The sequence below is a fragment of the Mchenga conophoros genome, linkage group LG4, assembly GCF_057382185.1.
Source record: "Mchenga conophoros isolate Kocher_MC1m ecotype Shallow Benthic linkage group LG4, M_conophoros_male_GT1.1, whole genome shotgun sequence".
In the NCBI taxonomy this organism is placed as follows: domain Eukaryota; kingdom Metazoa; phylum Chordata; class Actinopteri; order Cichliformes; family Cichlidae; genus Mchenga; species Mchenga conophoros.
This window is the reverse complement of record NC_140529.1, coordinates 27,660,187-27,682,111: the sequence shown is the minus strand read 5'-3', so window position 1 is coordinate 27,682,111 and position 21,925 is coordinate 27,660,187. Positions and strand designations below refer to the sequence as shown.

The 21,925-nt window shown below is 41.2% G+C and overlaps 3 protein-coding genes across 9 annotated transcripts; 1 reads left to right on the top strand and 2 right to left on the bottom strand.

Moving 5' to 3' along the window:
* Positions 1-1,644: 1,644 nt before the first annotated feature.
* Positions 1,645-6,798, bottom strand: mrpl12 (mitochondrial ribosomal protein L12). Its single transcript, XM_085271451.1, has 5 exons — positions 6,544-6,798; positions 4,052-4,250; positions 3,879-3,953; positions 3,545-3,682; positions 1,645-2,722 (listed from the first exon to the last, which is right to left on the bottom strand). The coding sequence occupies exons 1-5, from the start codon at positions 6,600-6,602 to the stop codon at positions 2,606-2,608; spliced, it is 588 nt and encodes a 195-aa protein (XP_085127577.1). The 5' UTR covers positions 6,603-6,798; the 3' UTR covers positions 1,645-2,605.
* A 621-nt stretch (positions 6,799-7,419) lies between these two features.
* Positions 7,420-9,558, top strand: LOC146576289 (methyltransferase-like 26 B). Its single transcript, XM_085271450.1, has 7 exons — positions 7,420-7,558; positions 7,651-7,853; positions 8,030-8,192; positions 8,273-8,332; positions 8,408-8,475; positions 8,560-8,638; positions 8,720-9,558. Exons 2-7 carry the CDS (start codon positions 7,654-7,656, stop codon positions 8,765-8,767), a joined length of 618 nt encoding a protein of 205 aa, XP_085127576.1. The 5' UTR covers positions 7,420-7,558; positions 7,651-7,653; the 3' UTR covers positions 8,768-9,558.
* On the bottom strand, positions 8,955-21,760 carry hgs (hepatocyte growth factor-regulated tyrosine kinase substrate). 7 transcript variants are annotated; one of them, XM_085271442.1, is made up of 20 exons: positions 21,606-21,760; positions 18,885-18,969; positions 18,634-18,709; positions 18,366-18,458; positions 17,586-17,709; positions 17,269-17,321; positions 17,083-17,151; positions 16,806-16,930; positions 13,639-13,753; positions 12,991-13,089; positions 12,793-12,888; positions 12,614-12,652; positions 12,344-12,508; positions 12,037-12,250; positions 11,771-11,943; positions 11,550-11,690; positions 11,113-11,296; positions 10,831-10,967; positions 10,549-10,731; positions 8,955-10,367 (listed from the first exon to the last, which is right to left on the bottom strand). In XM_085271442.1, exons 1-20 carry the CDS (start codon positions 21,640-21,642, stop codon positions 10,254-10,256), a joined length of 2,322 nt encoding a protein of 773 aa, XP_085127568.1. In that variant the 5' UTR covers positions 21,643-21,760; the 3' UTR covers positions 8,955-10,253. The 7 variants fall into 7 exon arrangements, with proteins under 7 accessions (XP_085127568.1, XP_085127571.1, XP_085127569.1 ...); XM_085271445.1 differs by having other exon boundaries at positions 12,037-12,247; XM_085271443.1 differs by having other exon boundaries at positions 13,639-13,750.
* Positions 21,761-21,925: the final 165 nt, after the last annotated feature.

The window sequence follows — 21,925 nt, the reverse complement described above, 5'->3', positions numbered from 1 at the left end:
TGACATAAAAACTAAACATGTTAAATTATCAAAGCACTAAAATTTACATTTAGGTTTAACCTTAAAAAAAACTAAAAGCAAAACTCCATCATGATTTGGCACACATACCTTCATCGGGGAATGAAACAGAGTTAATGAAATCACTCGATCCTTCTACTTGTGGTGTTTCACCATTAGGGATTTCCCATTAATTATATTCCCCCAATGATAAGCTTCTTCCACCCAGGATCAAAGTGGAATATTCCACCAGTGAAACGATATAAGAGCAATCTTCAACACCTGGACCGATACAGGAGCCCAAAAGGATCAATAAGCCCAGAATATTCACCAATCCAACAGGAGTGAAATACTCCACTGTTTATCCTCAGCACTCTTTGTGCTAAAAACACATCAGTTCCCAGGTCCTGAATCCTTCCTGATGCTTCAGTTACAAAAAATTGCTGAGACTACTTGGTTAAAACAACTAGCCAACATATCTACTGGGAAAAAGCACTATAAAAAACTGTTATATTAACATTATACTGCCATGATAGCAGGTATGAAATTGAGCCCCTTCAATGTTCTCTACATACTTCTTGACATGTATGTCCTTGCAACCTCTAGTGTCCATAAGTACAAAGCACCTGACTCCTCACCTTCTCCTATAACTATAATTAATCAGAAATTGTTTATATTCTTCAGGTTTTTCTTTTTACAGTCAGCAGTCTGCAGGTGATTTTGTGCAGGGTTAGCAGTTTATGTTCCTTATGTGAACCCCATTGAAGAGACAGATTCTCCAAGAGGAAAAGCAGTCCAACACTAGTTTTAAAATAACTGTGTATAATTTTTCTTCTTTACATGCTGACTTTTGCAGACAAAATAAGATTGCCTACCTACAGCAACTAAATGCATGTAGACATTAAATGGGCAGAATGAAAAGCAGATTTAAAGGACTTTGAAAGTGACATAGCTCGTAATGACAGCTGGGCTGGACCGAGTACTTAACTGCTGATCTGCTGGGGTTTTCTCACACGACCATCTCTAAGGTCTCTTCTGACATCTCAGTGTGAGATGTCAGAAGAGAATGAGTGTCTCCTTTCATCTGATAGGACAGCAACAATAATTTAAACAACCACTTGTTACAACCAAGGTATGCAGAAGAGCATCTGTGAACAAATCAGACCTTGATGCACATGGGTTACAGCAGCACAAGACCACACTGGTTGCCACTTATGCCAGCTAAGAGCAGGGAACTAAAAGTAGAGTTTGCACAGATTCATGAAAACCGTTTTTTGTTCCGAAGGCAAAAGGGGTTCAGAGGAAGGTATACCTAATTAAGTGTCCAGTTAGTGTAAATGGCGTAAATTACTTTCTCTCCAAATCATACATCATCACAGATACTGAAGCTTTTTTCCCTCTTTTAGGAAAACCTACTCATTTCTGTTCATTTCAACACTAAGGTTTACTCAGAAACAAAATGACATGCAAGTGCTGTTATCCAGCGTTATTAAGACCTCTGGTGGACAACCGCAGTAAAGCATCATCTAGTGAAATTCACTGTTCCACAATAAATGTTCAGTCAACACAGCACACATGAAATCTTGATTACACTCATCAAGTTTTCCATAAATTCAGCCACACGACCAATAACACATAAGAGCAAAATAATTATTTCAACTTTAATCACATTATTAACATTTCAATGAGATTTATCTGGACTCAACCCTGCCATTCTCTGAACTACACACAGTATCTGGTGCTCCTCAACATCAGTCATCTGTATCAACCTGGAAACCACAAGATTTAACCTTGTGAGAAGATTAAACACAAAGAATTACAAAGTAATTTCAGCCTCTTTCAGACATGCGCTCCTTCCCATTGATCTGACAGCATCTTGGTGTGGTGATGGTTTCGTGTCCATCAGCACCCTGATCACGCCTCTGGACGCAATAAATTTCAACCGTAGCAACTATGCATGCATCTTTGGCGAGTTACTCAGCTCACAGGAGAATGCAATTAAAAGCAGAAACGTTTACATCGTTTCTAATTTGGAATATGATTCAAGCATTCTTCCTAATTCAGAAGAAAGCTTTTTAGAGCATGCATGTGGGGGGGTAGGGTACAGCTCTCTCTGCAACACCACGCAGCACATGCAGCTCTTTGTAACAATGACAGAGAGAGAAGTTCTCTCAGTCTGTCGCAGGAAGGTCAGATAGAAACCAGAGGAACATTAATGTGATCAATGACCGCCGATTGACACAATGCCATTACTGCAATGTTATTCATTACATGTCTGAAAAAGGCGTTACTCTGCATCCAACCAATCTCCTTAGCTTGTTTGTGACACGTGTATCAGACAAGCGAACCACCAAACAGTGCGGCGGCACATCTGCGAAGGCTGCGTGCTGGAGAGTTCAGTCTCAGCTGTGCCGTCCCGACCTGACGTTGTAAGGGGACGGCGTTAATGTCAGAAGGCATTTGTTTCCATTTCTCTTACGATCCACGTCTTTGTCGTACAAAAAAAAAAAAAGGGAGGAAAGAAAACAAATAAAAAGAAATAAACTCAAGGATGAAGTGCATGAGTAGTAAAATGATGGCGAACAGTGGGCATAAGGGCAGACGAGATCTACTCCAACTCCACGGTGCCACCTGCTGCCTCCAGGGCTGCTTTTAATTTCTCTGCCTCTTCTTTGGATACGTTGGCCCGGATTTCCTGTGGAAGAGACTCCACTAGTTTCTTAGCCTGTTTCAAATAAAGAGGGCGGAGAAAAAAAAAAACAATTAGTGAAATTAACAAATTTGTGCTTTGAGAAGCTTTAACACTGCAGACAAAGCAAATTACACTATACACAATGTTTGCTTGTAGTTACTGCTCACAATAAAAAGAAAGAAATTAGGAACACTTGATCACCACAATACAACAAATTCATATCAATCTGTCAAGTTAGAAACTGTTGGGAATGCATTTCACCCACTTTGGTGCAAATAAAGGGACAACAGGTTCACTGCAAAGCCAACACCACAGACAACCTCTGTGAGCAAAGGACCCACTAAAAGACGTCAACCCATGCTACCCACGTGCCCTCTGACAGTTTGTTTAGAGGAATGCACATGACGAGCTTGCTGGAGGTCATGTAGTAGGACTGACAATTCTTTGCTCAGAGGAGCAGACACTGATGCCCTTGATATCCTTCTACAGCCCTGTTCAGCCTTCCTTGTGTAACAGCCCACCTGCATCACCTCACCACTCTTGAGAACATGCTGGGAGACATAGCAAACCTACTCATAACAGCACGAATGGATGTGTCATCCTGGATGAGCTGGACTGCATGTACTGTTTTATGCTACCAGCAGTGAGATTTTCATTTGCACCAAAGCAGCTGAAACTGATTCACAAAATAAATTGGACTGATTTTGCAGACTATTATGTAATAATATATGCATATTATTACCTCCAAAGCGTCATCTCATAAACATTTTATATCTCACATTCTAACACCGGCCCACTGCTTTTTGCCAAAAGCTACAATAAGCCCGCTTAAATAGCTCCAACAGTGAGACTTACCTGCACCAGATTCAAGCCCTGGATGCAGTTTTTCACTTCCTTTATAAGCTTTACTTTTTCAGCAGCTTTCAATTCTGTCAATTTTACTGTAAAGTGAGTCTTCTCCTTCTTTGCTGGTGCCACCTCCTCCTCTGCAGCCTAGTTGCAAAAGGAACACAATCGAGGTCATTTAACTGTGCGCACGGAGCCTCGTTGGCCACATCAACTATGAGTGGCTTTAAATTCTTAAGCTAGACATCTGAAAAAGAACAATAATGATGTATGTTGCTACTTAAGCCATTAATGATTTATAAGGCAGTCTTCAGAACTTCCCTTTAAAAACAATTATCAATACCTGAGCTGCAGGAGCAGCTAATGTCGCCATCGCCCCCATCGGCATCATTCCGACACTCTCAATGTTCAGAGTTTTCTGTGGTAAAGACAAACAAGTTATCACTCAACATTTAACACAAACGGACAGCAAGAAGCTCAGACAAAGTGCACTGTGGTTTTAGGTTTCCCACAAACCTTGAGGAGTTCGTTGAGATCGGACACCTCTAACAAGGTGAGGCTGGCTATGTCACTGACAAGCTGCTGGATTTTGGGGGAATACTGTTTGGGGGCTCCATCTAGAGGAGGGGTGGCGATGGCATCTGAAGACGAGGCTGGACTGGTTTTCAGAAGTCTGAGAGCACATAAGGCTGGTGTCTGCCGTTGAAGCTGTTGCCTGGGAAAGTGAAAAGCGGTTAGCTAAACGGCAGACTGTATCCACATATTCAGTATGGTGTGGATCACACCTGGCATCATCCACTGCCATATTTTGACTTTGTCTACTGCTTTACAAAACAATCCTTCTTACATTTAGAGTGCAGACTGCCTAACTTATGCATAATTAATGGTCTCAATTTGCAAACCACCAAATAACCCCTCAAGCTTCTCACTGTGTAAAGACAGTAGCTATTACTATGAGATGGGTTTGCTTTCTTATTTCACCTGGAGGACACTTTTATGCTTATTGCTTTGCAGTTTAACAGCTCAAACAAATTATGGTAATTTGGCAAGCAAAAACCCTGAAATTCCAGTTTTGCATCAGCAAATAATGCTATACAAAAACACCACACCACAAAGGATTTGGCAGGATTCTGCAGGTACTGGCTAGCTTTGGTTGGAGAGTCACGCATCCCTGGTAAGAATAGTAAGAAGAGATTTGTTGTATGTTATATGCAAGATGGCACAAATGGTAAATGGCCTGCATTTGTATAGCGCTTTACTCAGTCCCTAAGGACCCCAAAGCGCTTTACACTACATTCAGTCATTCACACACAGGCAACGGCAAGCTACATTGTAGCCGCAGCTGCCCTGGGGCGCACTGACAGAGGCGAGGCTGCCGGACACTGGCGCCACCGGACCCTCTGACCACTACCAGTAGGCAAACATGGGGTTAGTATCTTGCCCAAGGATATTTGGCATGCAGCCAGGTGGCAGCCTGGGATCGAACCACCGACCTTCTGATTAGTGGCTGACCTGCTCTGCCACCTGAGCTACAGCCACCCACAAGCGGTTGCTCAGGGCGGGCAGGACTGGTTGACATTACGGCAAGTACCTGTGAGCTAAGAAATCAACCATTATATTCTGGCAGTAAGGACAGATTTCAGGAATATTGTAGGTTTATTACAAAAGTACACTCTGCAACACGAATATCCAACTTGAAAACCTTTGGAACACGATCAAGTTTCATGTAAGCAGAATGTACAATAATAATATCAACTGAATTATAACCCTCACAGATGCAATTTATTTACCCGTTCTGTGTTACACCTTCCCTGTTGAGGTTACAATTGCATTATATAACAAAGGTTATATATCAGCTCAATCTTCTTTGTTACCCATCATCGTTTAGCAACCTCGCTATTCTATGAATGCAGGACTGTAATCAAAGAAAGTATGCAGACCTAGAAATGCACTGTGGAAGGGGGGCAGGAAGCTCAGTCCTGTTAGTAAAACTGACAGCACGGTGGTTCTTCATGCCTTCTCAAACATCTCAGACTTGGAATTTCACAATAACAGACGTGGACAGCTCAGCTGAGCAGTTGCTCTTCATTGATTGCATGGAGACCAGTTGGATGAGGGATGTGCAGACGATGCACTTATAGTGTCTGATGGTTACAACAAATTGTCAGGCATGTGGACAACCCACCCCCAAAGCTTCCCATTCTACTTGTGATTACAAAATTTAAGTCCCTTTACCCCCAAACAAACCCCTGGGTACTTGCAGGCAAAAAAAAAAATTTAATAAATACAAAAATAAAAATAAAAAGTTGTGCAAAGGGCAGTCAGCCTCCATGTAACCAGGGCGACACTGGAGGAAACTACAGCTTTGGCTGAGAGGTCCTGATAAGGATGAAGAGAGAGAAGCGCTCCAGGACAAGCCATGGTGGCTTACATCATAAAATCTCCAGCTGACAGTCTGGACATGTCTGTTTTAAGACACAACTGCCTCTTTTACACACATGGCATTGAAAGTCTCAAGACTCCCGAAAAACCCCAGTTAAAACTCTAGTCAGTTTTAACAGGGTAATGTAGCCTATCAAGCTATAAAAAATGTTTTAAAAAAATCACCCAGAGTATTTTTACTACTGTCAAATACCAGAAAAGTCCCATTTGACCAGTGTAGGTAAGAAAAAAAAAAGGTCAAAGCCATGCTTCTCTTAGATTTTTTTAAGACGAAGCCATGAAGGTATACTGCGTTTTGTGTCATTAGTCGGACAGCAGGGCTCAATTGGTCACGTTGTTCAAGTTGAAGCCTGCGATGGAACCCTTAACGTCGGCTAACCTACTTAGCACACAGCCGCAAACCACTAAACTCATTTCTGTGCTCACACAACGCGCATCGTCTGTCTTTAGACGAATTAAAAAGACAACATCGTGTTCTCCATCCAAATTAAGCGGCAGCAGTGGCCGGCTCTCTGCCCTTGAAGCCGCAGACACTCGGATACAAGTGTACTCCGCCTGTTACGTACCGATGCGTGCTGGCTGCGGCTCGCAGCGCGGTGCGGAGGCAGCGGCTGGTGCAGAACATGCCGACGGTAAATGGAGCCGGTGGTCCTCTCTCTGAGAAACAGACAAATTTATCACACACACGTCTCCTTCCAGCGGATCCTCTGCCTCAAAAGCACATGGCGTCCCCTCTACTCCTGACCTACCCACAATGCATTGCGTGAACTGTTAAAAAACCTCAATTCAACTGCTACGGGAGCCCACAAGGGACAATGAATGTGCGTGAGAGAGCGACAGAAAGAAAGTAAGTTTGAAATAATAATAATAATAATAATAATAATAATAATAATAATAATAATAATAATATGTCCAGTCTCATCTTTCCATCTCTAGCATTATCACTTCAATGACATGCAATGACTCATAGTGCTCCATTATCTGTTTTTCCATCCAGGTGTCTTTACTGCATTGGCAGTGTGGTTGGGATCATTCTAATGCTCAAAAATTAAGCTGTTACAGTCACATGCTTTCCAGGTGGAATTGCATAGTGGATCAACATCTGAAGGGATTTTGCTGTGGTGTTGTGGATAATGTCAAAGCTGATGAACAGCTTTGACATTATCCACAACACCACTGGCTCAGATTCAGCCCGAAACCATGTCAGATCCAGATCCGAGGTCCTGTGTTTGGACTTTCTTAACAAGGCTTAACAAAAGAAAAGAAAAAAATAGTAAATGAGTGAAAAGTCAGAATTGGAGAATTATTGGTCAAGACCACTTTAAAAATGTAAAGTGGACTGGCTCCTTGCAAGCAAAGTAGAAAGAAATAAGAGGTGACTCAAGACTATAGCTGTCCTATTATTTGCTGTGCATGTGCATATGTCCTACCTGTAGTGTACCAATGCTGGGCACTTGGACACTGGGAAGGAGCATGAAGGAAATCCTCTTAACCAGGTAATCTCTCCACCCATCTGCTGCTACTGTCTTCCACCAACATGCCATTCCCTCCACTGGCCTTTATCGCCAGTGCAAATAAAAGGTAAGAAGCATCCGCTAAGAGAACAATGCAATGCATGGGAGTGCAATGCTAGATAAAAGAGGCACACATCTTTTCTTTTCTTTTTCCTTCAGGCCATGCTGCTGTCTCCTCAGGCTGAAAGGAACTGGGAGAGTGTTTGTTCAGTGCTCGAAGATGTGTTGGAGAGCCAGTCACACAGGCAGTTATTTGCTTTAGAGCTTGGTTCTGGAACTGGCCAGCATATCATACGGTTTGCTCAGAAGATGCCCTTTGTCATTTGGCAGCCATCAGACATCAAAGAGGATTCTCTAGAGAGGTTTGTGCCTTTCAGAAAGTGCTTGCCATGTTGACGTGTCAGTATAGTTATGTGTGACAGAAAGATTTACGAACATATTCCAGTTAAATCAATGATCTATTTAAACAAGTGATTTGTTGAAGTCTATGGATTTGACATTAAATCTAAAATGAAGCTCGTACACACCTTGTTGGCAGTATCAAGGCATATATTGCTGCAACCCAAGCAAAGACGGTGCTACCACCTGTTCACCTGGATGCCAGTGATCCGTGGGAGAAATGGGCAGGACTGAGTCACAACTCCTGTGACGTTATTATTTCCATTAATTTACTGCAATACAGCTCCTTCAAAACAGCCCAGGTAGGCCTGGTTGCTTATAAATCAACTGAAGAGCTTGAGATATATCCCCACAGTATTTTATTTACTTATCATTTTCTCAGGGAGTGTTCAGTGGAGCAGGACAGATCCTCAAACAAAACGGCCTTTTGATAACATATGGGGTATGTAATGATAGTTAATTACACTACAAATAAACCTGAACCTACTAACTGATGTCAAATTAAAACATTTCTCAGGTGTATGCTGTTAATGGCATCATCACACCAAGTTGTAATGAAAAGCTGGATGAGGAGCTACGAAAAATGTGAGTAGCAGCTATTTGGTAATATGTGTATGTGGTTGGCTGTTAGGATAAGATATGGACCATGTTTGGTTCTGCTGCATACAGGAATCCAGACTGGGGTCTTCCAGATATCGACGTGCTCAGACAGCTGGCCTATGGGAACGGGATGCGTATGGAGCGGATAGTAAGTCATGTATCTCGGCTTAGAGGCGATTCCACCTCCCAGCAGCATGTCTTTTACACTTGTAATGTTTCCTTCTTTTAGATTGAGATGGAAGAATACTACAAATGCCTCATCTTCAGAAAACTCTAAAGAAGCCAAAATACCAAAAGGACATTAAATTATTAGTTCACATCAGTTATGAGTGTAAGTCTATAGTCTTTATATTTGTAAGACAATTCTGCAATCTGATAATGGATATAGTTGAATAAAAGCTTTAAAAAAAAAAAAAAAAAACCCTCCTCTGTGTGTGGTTACAAAATACAAGTCGAGGCACGTGGACAGTAAGAACCAGATATTTATTAAATATAATTTTAAAATTACTTCAAAGTCAGATCAGTATGTTGGAATAAAGAAGTTCACAGATGCCAACTGAAGAGTTACAGAAACCACTGATTGGGTGTGTGATACATACATGCAGCACATCATGTTTGCTCTGCAAGCTTTTCTTCACTTCTGGATACTCAAGCAGACTTTTGAAAGAGTGCCCACATGTACTCCCGATGCAGGCATCTGTATATGTGAAAATTACAACTAATAGAATGTAGGCTGGGACTCCTGGAGGAAACTTGCACTTTATTACAGGTTAAATTCATATGCTTCAATTTTGTGATGGCACTTGATGTTCGGCAACACCAGTCGCTTTAACAGAAGGGATGCAAGATGCTATTAGAACTGCTGGACTGCTTTTAGTATGAATATTTTTTTGTTACTAATTGTGGATTTTTAATGATTTAGTTAATTAAGTATAATTGATGAAGACAAAACAACCACCCAGCTAATTTTCTAAACAGTTTCCCGTAACGTGCTAATCCCTGCATCGTCTCTGAAACTATATTAACACACAGTTGAAGCAGCACACAACAAATAAATGCCCCCCCCCCCCCCCCCATTAAAAAAAAGAAGACTCTAATTTGTAATTATGAGAAGGGATGATATGAAAACTACTGCCTATGCATTAGTGAGATTTTTTCCAGGTGTCTGACTGTGCTGTCACTCTTCAGACATACCAACAGCATCTTAAACAGTGAATACAGATGTTTCTCAGTCACTTCTTAAACTGTTAAAACACGTTGAAATAATTTGCTTCCATTCCAGAAAAGAACTGAAATTTCAACATGCAAATTTGGATTTAGAAAAATGTGAGACAAAGGATGGTTGCATCTTCTTCTCTCTCTCTCTCTTTTTTTTTTTTTTTTTTAATCTCCTAAATGGTCATATTTTCTGTAACTTTAATACCACTGACTATTTCTGCTCTTCAGTTATTCATTTAATAAGGAGATACTACATACATATCAGCTGGAAAGGAGGAGGAAGAGGGTGAAGGTTCTTGGTTATGGCGCTTCCCATTGCAGCTTCACCCCTCCTGATTTTTATACTTCAGCGGGGGAGAGGCAAGGAGAGCAACAGTTCTGCAACATCATCACAATATTTCACGTTGCCACAAAAATCACAGCGAGGTGGAAAGTGGGAATTATGTGTGTGTTTCCAGAGGGTATCCTCAGAGTCCAGAGAGGGAAGAAAGAGACCAAACAGGGAGAGGAGCTGTAGTGTGTTAGACCCAGCAGCGTGAGGCCCTTCAGTCGAAGGAGATGAGCTGTGCCTCTGCGCTGCCCGGCACGGCTTGAGGTGCCTGCTGCTGCGGCTGCTGCGGCTGTTGCTGCTGCTGCGGGGGGCCACCAGGGGGAGCAACCTAGCAGCATGAATGCACAAGTAAAAATAGGAAGATTAGCCAGGACTGACATTTAAATAACCTAAATAAAAATACCAAAGATAAAAATAAAGAAAGCTTTCATGCGTTAACTGTGAATGACAGTTGAACCAATTAACTTTTAGTCTGTCAGAAGCTTCAAATACATAAATATACAACTGACCTGCTGATACATGGGCTGCTGGCCTGGCATGTACTGCTGTTGGGGGGGCATATTGGGGTCCTGTCCCGGCAATGCTGAAATCATGTTCTGCATATTGTATGGCTGGTAACCCATATAACCCATACCGTTAGTGGGGGGTGCCTGGGACATGGGGGGCATACTCTGCGCCTGAGAGGCCACATTCTGCACAAAACACAGAGAACAGTGAGATGCATTCATCTTTAAACGTTTTTGTGGCATTTCATGTATTAATCAGAAAATTTAAGTGGAGCTTTGTCAGACCTGGTAACCCTGCGTAGGTGTGGGCTGATAGGTGGAGTAGGGTGGACTAGTTGTGGGTGGAGCCTGACCAGGCGGAGGAGCGGGCTGCCCATTAGTTCCTGGAGGTGGGTACATGTATGCATTAACCATATTGGGATCTAAAAGAAAGGGGGGGAGGAAACACAAAACATTGTAGTGAACGATTAAGATTTTAGATCATATCGCTAATTGTAACACCAGATGACCAAAGTTGGTAGATTTCTTGTCTTTTCAGCTGATCCTTTTTCTTGTGAACCTCCTCACCTGTGGTAGGACCAGGCATAGCCTGGTACTGTGCTGGTGCAGTCTGCCCTGGCTGATTCATATAGATGTTGTGCATAGGTGAACCCTCCACAGAACCAGCGGGGCTGAAAGTGCCTGGGTAGCTGGGCGGAGCACCGGGTTGGTATACCACCCCTCCCGCGACATTGGGGGGCAAAGACTGCATCTACATAACAGCAAATAAAGACAGCATTAAAATTTCACCAAAAGATTACAATGAACTTAAAAAAGTTCAAAAACATAAAAAGTCTCCTGCTGAAATCTAAAAAAATGTTTCATTAGCTGAAATTTATTCTTTAGGTTCATATATTTCTGCTATTATTGAGACATTTGGTTTCTGCAATATCAAGTGAATTTACTGACTAGATTATCCTTGGGTTGAGTTCAGTCTGAGGCCAGATGGAGTATAAAATGTGTACCTGGGCATAGGGAAGAGAGAAAGCAGGCATCTGGGCCCTCATCTGGATGGTGTGCTTCTGCTGCTCCAAACGCATCTGCCTCTCTTTCTCCTGCTCCTGGAGGCGCTGAATGGCCAACTGTCTTTGCATCTCCAGGTACTCCTGCGGTCCAAAGAAATACCTGTGAGCATGGTAATGGCCTATTATATCTGAACTCTCATTGAACAGATTCAGTTCAGTACCTGTTTCTTCTGCCTCATGATCTCCAGTTTTTGTGCCAGCTGGATCTGCCTCTGTCTTTCCGCTTCCTCTGCAGCGCGACGCAGTTTCTCTCTGTGTTCGTCCCGGAGTGCGTTGAGAGCGGCCCGAGCATCACGAACCTGAGCTAGCTTGTCCTGCAGCCCTTCATAATACACTGACAAGACACAGATCATCACAGTTCAGAGCCTGGACACGTGGAGAGAGAAATCTATAAACATGGACACAATTACACAAGGCCAACGCTTACATCGCTTCTCATCTAGCTGGTTGAGGATGTCCAAAAGCTGTGGGTGCATGTTGTTGATGGACTGGAAGAGTGAGAGCACGGCGCTGTCGTTAGTGATGCTTCGCCCACGCATGTGGTTGCTCTTCATGCGGTTCAGGAAGGTGGTGACAGCATTCTGCAGAGCCTTCAGAAACTGCTCATGGTTCTCCTCTGATTCGCCATTCTGGTACTGCTGCTGAAAGAGGGGATGAACAGGGCAAACCATGAGCAGGGGCTCATTTGTGTTTAGCTTGATTTTGGTTTTTTAGAGCTCACAACTTCAGCATACCTCCACTATGTTGACAGGCTGGACAGGGACGTGACTTTCCACGGGCTGACTGATTGCCGGAAGTGGCTCAGCCAATGTCACAGGGGCAGGGGCTGAGGGGGTGGGACTCTTGCGAGCCTCTTCCTGTTTTTTCTCCCAATATGTTCTGTTCAGGTAACGGGCCAGCTGGAATGATGTCATATTTCCTTATTAGCTTTAAAAGCACGGTGTAGCATTTCCATTAATCAGCAATACTGCTAACATTTGAGAAGAGCAATATACCACATGTACCTCAGGATCTACATCTTCAGCTGATGGAGCAGAGGAGTTCTGCAATGTGTTTCATAATAGTCAAAAAAGAATGCATTTTAAAATTTGCTTAACAATAATAAAAATCTTTCAAACATGCTTTTAAAATCATGAAAACATTTTTTGTAGAGTATAAGTGATTTTGCTGGAAACAGCCTTACCACAGGGGAAGTGTAGAGGGTACTGACTGGGGGAGCTGAGGAAGTCACTGGGGTGGGATCGGTTTTGGGATACATCGAGTACGAGTTCTTATGTCTCTGCAATTGAGCATTCAGCTGTGTGTCAGCTTTTATTCTATATACTAGCTGAAAACAAACACATCCATACCCAAAAATGAGCATTTCAGCTTAGCAACCCACCATTCGCTCCTTCTCCTCAGCCTCACTTTGAGAAAGAGCTATGGCCAGCTGCAGCTCCTCCTCCTCCTGCAGGGCAGCCTCATCTCTCTTGGGGGGCATCTGGTGAGAAAGAAGAGCAGGAGAAATATATAGCAGGAGAGTCCAACAGTGAAAGCTTGGCTGCAACTGGATCATCTAAATTACAACAAATCTACAATAGAATAGCTGAAAAAGAAAACACTAAAGGTTTCATAATGACCACAAATAAAGCCCAGACATTCAGCTTGATTGAAATGCTGTAGAATTACATTAAGAGAGCTCTGCCTGCAAATCTCAGTGAACCAAAGCAACACTGTAGGAAAGATTGGGACAAATTTCCTCCACAGCAATATGGGAATTAAAGTCAGCTAGAAAACACTGATTTCAAGTGATTGCTGGTAAAGGTGGTTCTTTAAGCTAATGAATGATGGGGTGTACATGACTATTTATTTCCAGTGTGACAATTTTAGCAACTTTTTCCAAAAAGGCTAGAAAGCTGTCTAAAATGTAAAAAAACAACAACAATATAATAACTCGAAAATCATTTAAGTCCTATATTTAACAGGTAACAAAACAAAAACAAAAAATCTAGAAAGACAGTGATTGATATAAAGAGTTTCAAATTATTACCTGTGACTGCTGGGACAGTGGGCTGGTCAGGTACTCAGGTGGCAGTTCAGCAGAGCCTGAGGAAGGGGCTTTTCCTTCAGCTTTCCTAAGTGGAGGAGAGAGGGAGGGGTGGCTGCTAAGGAAGAGGGATCAGGGAGGACAAATAACCTTGTAAATCAGAGTTTCAAGCATGCTGCTTGAAACAACAGTAGCACTCCAAAGAGAGAACAATACAACAAAACATCATGGGAAACACTTTCAAGTTACTCCCATTTGGATTTCGGATCTCCATCCAAACACACACACTGACAAACAATGCTTCCAAGTATGGTACACACCTTTGTTTTTAGTTTGTCGTTCTTATTCACTAAAGTTCTGTTATTTTTGTGTTTAAGTATTTTTCCCCAGTTAACATACAGAAAGCTGCTACATTAGAGAAACAGTAAACAACAACCCTTATCATCAATACATCTGGCTCATCAGCTCTTTGTTCTGTGTATAAATAACAGGAAACAGTGAAGACGCATATCACGATTTCTTGAAGTCGAAGCTGAAATGTCCTAATGTCTGATTTATTACTTCTAGTTGATTACGTCGATTAAGCATCACGAGGCGGAGGGTGGGTGGTTCCCTATTTTTTTTTTTTTTTTTTTTTTTACTGGGAGCTGACAACCCTATTAGTTAGGTTGTTTAATATTTCTGCTAAGTACTCTTTAAAATACCAGAATAGGGAGGATCGTGTAGGTTCAGGTTTATTAGATTGATCAGTATTGCTGAACTATGAAATATTTTGGGTGCAGTGTATTTTTTGCATACAGGTATAACAGAATAGCTTTAGTGTTTTGTTTTTTTAAAACGTGAGTATGAACTTATACAAAATGCAGCAAGATATAAAAAAAAACAACAACCTGTTTTATTGATTGAAAAATACACTATATCGGATTCATACCGGTATCGGCAGATATCCAAATTTATGATATCAGTATCGGACATAAAAAAAGTGGCATCGTGCCATCTCTAATTACTTCAACATTATTTATTGTTGTATGTGCGATGATGTTCATACAAATTTTGTCCAGATTGCCCCCCCCCCCAAATTGTGGAAGAGATAGTGAAAATACAGATATATATACACACACACATACATATACTATCATCATTATAATAATATTATCATCATCATCATCAGAATGTCTGTTTTCTGCTGCAGGAAAAACGGCCTCAAACCACAACTGTTGATATGCTCACTTTGCTTTGTTGCAGCCGCCACATGCTCTTTTAAAGGATCCCACACACATACTCACTCATTCACTAGCTCACGTGTGTGTACACACATACACATTAGCGCTACCTCAATCAAGAAATATAATACTGTCAGAACTTGTTTTATTGCTACTAATTTAAGAAAGTTTTATAATAAGGAAATAACATTTTAATTTATAAGGCATAAATTAAAATGTTATTTACAACATAAAACAAGGCGTTTTATGTTGTTTGCATAACTTATTTTATAATACAGTATTATTTATTATTTTCTTTTGCACTTAAACATTTTTCTTAAGGAATGCTGTCCAATTCCTGTGTGATGTGGGATTCTAGGTGTTCTTTGCTGCTTTCAATCAGTGAAAGGTATGGAGTGCAGGCATATTCTTCAACTACTGTCTTGCAAAGCCTTCCCTGAAAAAGACGTCATTTGGCTAGGAGCGTATGTTGTTCTAAAAAACGTTCAGTGCCGATAATGCCTTTCCAGATGTGCAGGCTGCCAGGTCCCCAGTACCATCAAGAATGCAACTGACCACTGATAGCAAACCACCTCCTCTTCAGTCCAGAGGATATAATATTCATGTTTTCCAAAAAGAATTTCAAATTTCAATTCATCTGACAAAAGAACACTTTTCCACTTTGCTTCAGTCCATTTTAAAAGCCAGCGCTTTTCTTACTTTCTTCTGATGCCAAAAGAAGGAAACTGAACTGCTTTCTGAGCTGTTCATTCTGATAGACATCAGTTAAAAACGTATTAAACAAGCTCTTGTTGACACTGTTTATTAATCATCTCCATTTTATTTTGAGCCTGGTTTTGTATTGCTATTAACTGTATTTTAATTTTCTATCATATTTCATTATAATTATTCTGTTTGCACAGCACTTTGTGACAACATGTCTTGTGAAAAGCCTTATAAACTTTACTTACTTACTAGACAGGCTCACAAACATAGTCTGCATGTTTTCACAATCCATGTATTTCTTTTCTTTTTAGAAAAAAAACTTAACTACTCATGTTGCAGCATACTAAGTACTTCCTGATTTTAGCTTGACACGTCCAGCTAAAATCTTTCTGCATTGTCCTGTGAATTACCAGCTGCGAGTGAGACAATTTAACGACTGCTTGGAGCAGTTGACTACACAGCATGTTTCACCCAGTGTTACCAGCAGTCTTTCAGTATCAGCTGCCAAACATGTGCAAACATGCCTCAGAACACGTTACACAGTCGCAGACATCATTTGCATACGTTTACATAGTTTATTTTTAAAACCGGCATTATCTTCATATATCTACATACCATTTTTTCATTAGAAGTCTTTCCGTGTTTTTCTTTAATGGTATTTGTTCCAACTTCTCAAAACACACTCTCACTCATTAGTACATTTTCATCACTACCCTTAATCAACTTAACGTGCTGCACATCCTTTCCAGCTTTATCTTTTTGTCTAGGTAGTCGATAAAAATTATTTTCTCGTTCCTTAGCGCCCAGCCTCACATACAGCTCACTCTAAGCCTTTTCCACCTCTGCTGTACCCCTAACATCCTAGTACTCTTGTCTACTTTACTCATCTCCCCTACTATCCCACTTTTCTTTTGCTTCCCTCCTCCTTTGAATATTTTCCTGCACTTCCTCATTCCACCACACATCTATTTGCCCTCTTTCCTCTCTCCATAACACATTCTCTGCATTTTACCTCAGCACCACAGCTGCACATATTTAACCTATCATTTTTTACAAGTCATATCACAGCTACATATCATTTTTACCTTGAATAAAATCAATCACGTGTTCATTGTGTTTAATCTGTTGCACCCTAGATAATTGTGAGACATAAACACTTGTACTATCCAGGGCCACCATGTTACACACAGCCTGTTTTTCACACTAATTCTAACATTTTAATCACCACATCTGTGGACTCACTTGTTAAGCAGCTCGAAGCAGGGCTCGCACACACGCACTTCCTTCTCGATCCCAAACTTTGGAATAGTGGAGTACTTAGACGAACACTTGCCGCAGAAAATCTGACCACAGGCTCGACAGTGGTGCTGGGAAAGCACAGGACACAAAATGAGGTTGATTTCCACACATGCGCCGTGAGAAGGTACCGCATACACGCAGACACACACTCACAGCATCAAATGAATGAAGGAAACCATAAAACCTCCAAGTGGCCTAGTTACAAGCAGGCCCGGCCTACCTTTCTTGTCATAACGCCAAACTGGACTCTGCACCGGTGGCACTCCTCAGCGTCAACCCAGTCAGGGGCCTAGATAAACAAAGCAGACATCACATTACTCAACTACTTCTCAATGTAAGGGGCACATGCCACAAAAACATAACTCTCTTCACACATCAGTAAAACAAGAAACACAAAATATCTTACTCTCTCAGCAGCAAACATGGCGTCACTCTCCTTGAACTCGGGGAAAACGTGACCTGCAGACAAACAAAAGCAGAAAATCTTTTTACAACAGCTACAAAAAAAAAAAAATCACAAAGAGGCAATAACTTCTAGCTGCTGATGTACCTTTTGACAATGAAATTTGAATCAATAAAATCAGTTTTTTATCATTACAAATCATCTGAACTGGTATCACCCAGTTTTAAGTGGCCTGTTAGAAAACATTTTCTGGGTCAGTAAGCTTTCAGAGATCCTTTGGTTTCATTTCAGATGTGAGCACTCGGCTCGTTCAAGCTTACCTTCCACTTTCATGATCTGATAGGTGTCTTGAACCACTTTATATTTGGGTTCATTGCGGAAGGCGTGAGCCCAGGCCTGGATCAGGTAAAGGATCTTGTTTCTGACATTTGGTTCCGTCTGTTTCTGGAAGTCAAGGAATTTACACACAATTAAAGCAAAAAGGTCTACTTTCCCTGTTTCTGAATTCTACTGTCAAATAACACACTGAATTCATCAACACTGTGAGGTGGGAAGTCCCTTGTTTTCATCTGAAAAAAAAAAAGAAAAAAAGACTCCTGTCACAAGGCAATGACATCACCAGGAAGTTGAAACCAGCATGAGGTATACAGCCTGTGTCACATGATACAGTTAGGATCCAATCAAATATTGCTAGCTCATGCTGTAATCCAGTCAGCTGAAAGAGTGAGCAGTCATAGGAGAGGGGGAAAGCTTATGAAGCCTCCAGCCAAAATATATAATTGAAGCACTGTAAAGACGCTAAACCTGTTTTTTAAAAAGTTCATTTAGTATCAACTACTTTAATATCAGACCACTGTGTGGCTGCTCACTTTAACATCACTCTAACATGTACACCTTTGGGAATCTGGAGCCTGTGTTTGAATAAAGGTTTGAATAAAGACTAAAACTCTTCATTGATTAAGCCAAAGCAACCACTCCGCCTGACCTCTGCCAACAAATTAAGCTTCACAGTAAGAAGACAACACAGGCCATCTCTGAATGGCATTGAAAAGAGTGTGGTGGGAACTGAGCAGACAGGGAGTAGATAAAATGAATGTCACCTTAAGTAGCTCCTTCAGTTCCTCCATGGTTTGCTTACTCGCCACCTCATCGTGCACCGTCTGGCCACAGTTCTTCACCACTGACTCCAAGACCTGAAGGGTGAGGCTGCATTATTCTCAACAACCCAACGCAAAAGATGCCAGGTCTACTATTGCCCACAGTTAGGTGACAAAGCAAGAGAACACACCAACCAAAGCAAAAATCAAACTATGTTTACAGGCAACAGAGATTTTGTATTTTTGATTGTATACTTTCCACACGTCTTACCTCAAGTGCATAAATCGCCACGTGTGGATTTTTGTCATTCAGCTTCTTTTTAATGGCCCCAATGGCATATTTAGCTCTGCAAGGACAAAAAACACAGATATCGCTTAATGCAGAATCATTGGCATAAATTCAATAAGCAAACTCTCAAGTATGTTTATTTCAAAAACATTGAAGACAATAGTCGAAGCTGTATTAAATCTTCAGCTGCTGGAGGATGTGACTGTAGAGGGGAAGAAGACAGAATCACTCACTGTGTGTCTCCCTGTCGAATGAGATCACAGATCTGCAGGATGGATTCCCAGTCAGTCTCCAGAAGCAGTTGACTGGTGGCTTTATCTGCATGAGTACAGAAAGCTTTAACATGCATGTCTGTCAAATGGCATCTACAACAGCAGCTCCACAAAACTGCACCGGCAGTTACACATGAACAAACGCTTCTTCCACATGCTTTAATCTTTATAGAAACATCTGTACTCCTGCTATTAACGTAGGACTCCAGATCGATCTTTGTATGATATCAAACTATTACCACACAAAAGGTTTGAGGTGTCAAACCTTAATGATATAATAGAGATCTACTTATTTATTATATCATCATCAGCAGGGATAACTAAAAATATTTTATTGCTTCAGATGCTTCCGTGAGTTCAGCTGTCAGAAAGAAAATAGCCTTGCATATGATTCAGGTGTGCCAAAGCGCTGCAGTCCTGGGTCTGACATTTGTTATGCCCTGCGGAACTGTGGGGAAAACAGGAAAGCACTGATAGCACGAAGTGATAATCCTGTTTGGCATATGATTGCGATGCATTTAGTAGATGAAACCTGGTCTTGATTTGCATTTCTAAATACAAGTGGAACCTAATCCAACTTTCAGCACAACAAACGACCTGTTTGCAAATCATAAAATAAAAAAAACTGCCCAATTTTTAGGAACCAAATATCATCTTATTACATGTCAAACTGAAGGATGTGTGCTGTGAATTCAGCAATCACCCACACATAATGGTGGTTTAATTGAGTTAAATATATTTAAAAAGATTAAATGTTTTAAATACACATGACATCTGCTATAAAACTGCGAATCTGATCATAGGTTTAGAGGTGTGCATTACTCAGTTCAGACTTTTTTTTATTTTTTTATCTGCTTCTATACTTTGAACGTCAGGTAAAATTTATGCTTCAACAACAACAATGATTCTGACTACAGGCAGGGGGTAAACAACTGCAGAGGTGGTGCAGGTGTAGTATCTCTGCATCAAGTTCAAGAAAAAAAAAAGGAGATGAGTGTGCTTTTTAGAAGGGACAAAGACTAGCTTCCGCCCCTGCAAATCAGTAGAACAACTGTGGAAGTGGTCACCAGCTTTAGTGTACATCTCACTGAAAACCCTATCTGGTGTCACAACATTTCTGTCCTGGTTAAGACACCAACACCAACGCTTCCACTTTTTCAGGAGGTTGCAGTACGAGGAACTTGTTAGCTCAGTCTTAAACCTATTCTGCAGATTTGTGGGGAAAGAGTGTCCTGAGGACGGCAGAGAAAACGCCTCTGCTGAGGGCCTCCCCATCACTACAGACATTTACGCCAGCAGATACAGGAAAAGGGCCTCCTCTATCTTGAAAGACCCCACTCACCAAGCACATGCAGTGTTTGTTCCCCTCCCCTCAGGCAGGAGGCCACAGAGTATCAAGAGCAGAACCACCATGCTTTTAGACTGCTTCTGTGTCTACTTCTCCTAGCCAATCGTAACAAAGACACCAATTGTGCATTTGCAATATCCTCCATACCCTTAAAAAATGATTATTCATTCTCTATGACACTGTAAATATGTTTTCTCTTCCTTGTTTCTGTATATTGTTCTCTTGTGTGTTCTCATTGTTGCTGGCGTTAAACAGGGACCTGAGTGCTAAATTTAGTTTCAACTCATGTGAATACACACGTTTGAAATGGAATAAAAACCCTTGAATCCTTGAGAAAAACAAGTTGGGACTGCAACGATAAGTTCGGCAGGAATTATATTTAATGGATTCAAATTCTGAAACCATTTCCATCACTGGTAAGAAGAATCAAACACACGATTTATAACCTATTTGATGGTTTTAATACAAACACTTTGATATTTAGGCCTCAAATATCAAATTATTACTGGTTACATTGGCAGAGTAGGCAAAACTCTCCAGCTGAACTAAAGAGACCTAAAATGTCTGAAAATTGTTTAATAGTAATCAATATGCACAGCTGCGTATTCATTTGACACTTCACAAAATAATTTGACATTTACTGGGTGTATACATTTTTCATCCAGGTTCGCTAGTTAACCTGCTCATCTTTGTAGCCCAAGAAACTTGTTGTTGCATAACTGGAAATTCACTTGGGACTCGTTTTAAACCAAGGTAACTGTTGAAACATGCTATGACAGAGACGCCTTGTTTTCTATGATTAGTCATGGAGTAAAAGCAACTATTAGCCATCTGACGTTAGCGTAGGTCTATACGTGGATCACAAAGTATCCCAGTCGCTAATTATAGACATGTGTCAGCGAACTAATCAACCTGTTGTGGTCTTTAAAAAAAAAAAACTCAGGACAACAGAGCGCCTCACGAATACCAGCGTTGTGTTTGTCTGCCTGGTTTCCTTGGATATGGGGTAGTTAATGTGTGAAGTAACAGCTAATCGTATATTACCGTGTATGAAACGCACAGGAACACAACAACAGCTTTGGTTAGCTTAACTAAAAGCAAGGCGATAACACTGGACCAGACTTTGAGTTAAAACTGTTCGCTTCAGCTAACTTCTTAGCATTTCTTGGCCTTTGAACAATAGCAGCGAATTTGTTAGCAGGCTAGGAAAAAAAAGCTAGCTGGCCTGGGAGCCACAGCCCGATCGACTGTCAAAACAATACGCTGGAAAACATCGCACTCTGCCTTATAGTTGCTTATTTTACTCTCAACTTACGCATGTGCTGTTAACTTACCGAGAAGCCTTTCAAATGTGCCTCCACCTTTTCCCATGTTAAAGTCAGAGTCTCAGAGTGGCTGTCGAGATGACTTATTTAATTAGCGGATCCCGATACTTTCACAACGGAGGTTAGCTGTTAGCCACGGAGCACAGCTGTACAGCCTCCTCTGACTTCCCACTTCCGTCGCAGAAACAGCGACACGCATGAAATGTCTCCCTCTCGCGGCGAGTATGCGCAATTACGGGTGCATTTTATTATTATTTTTAATTTATTGAATTTATTTATTGATTGATTGATTGATTTATTGTTAAGCGAAACCTTGACATGATGATTGC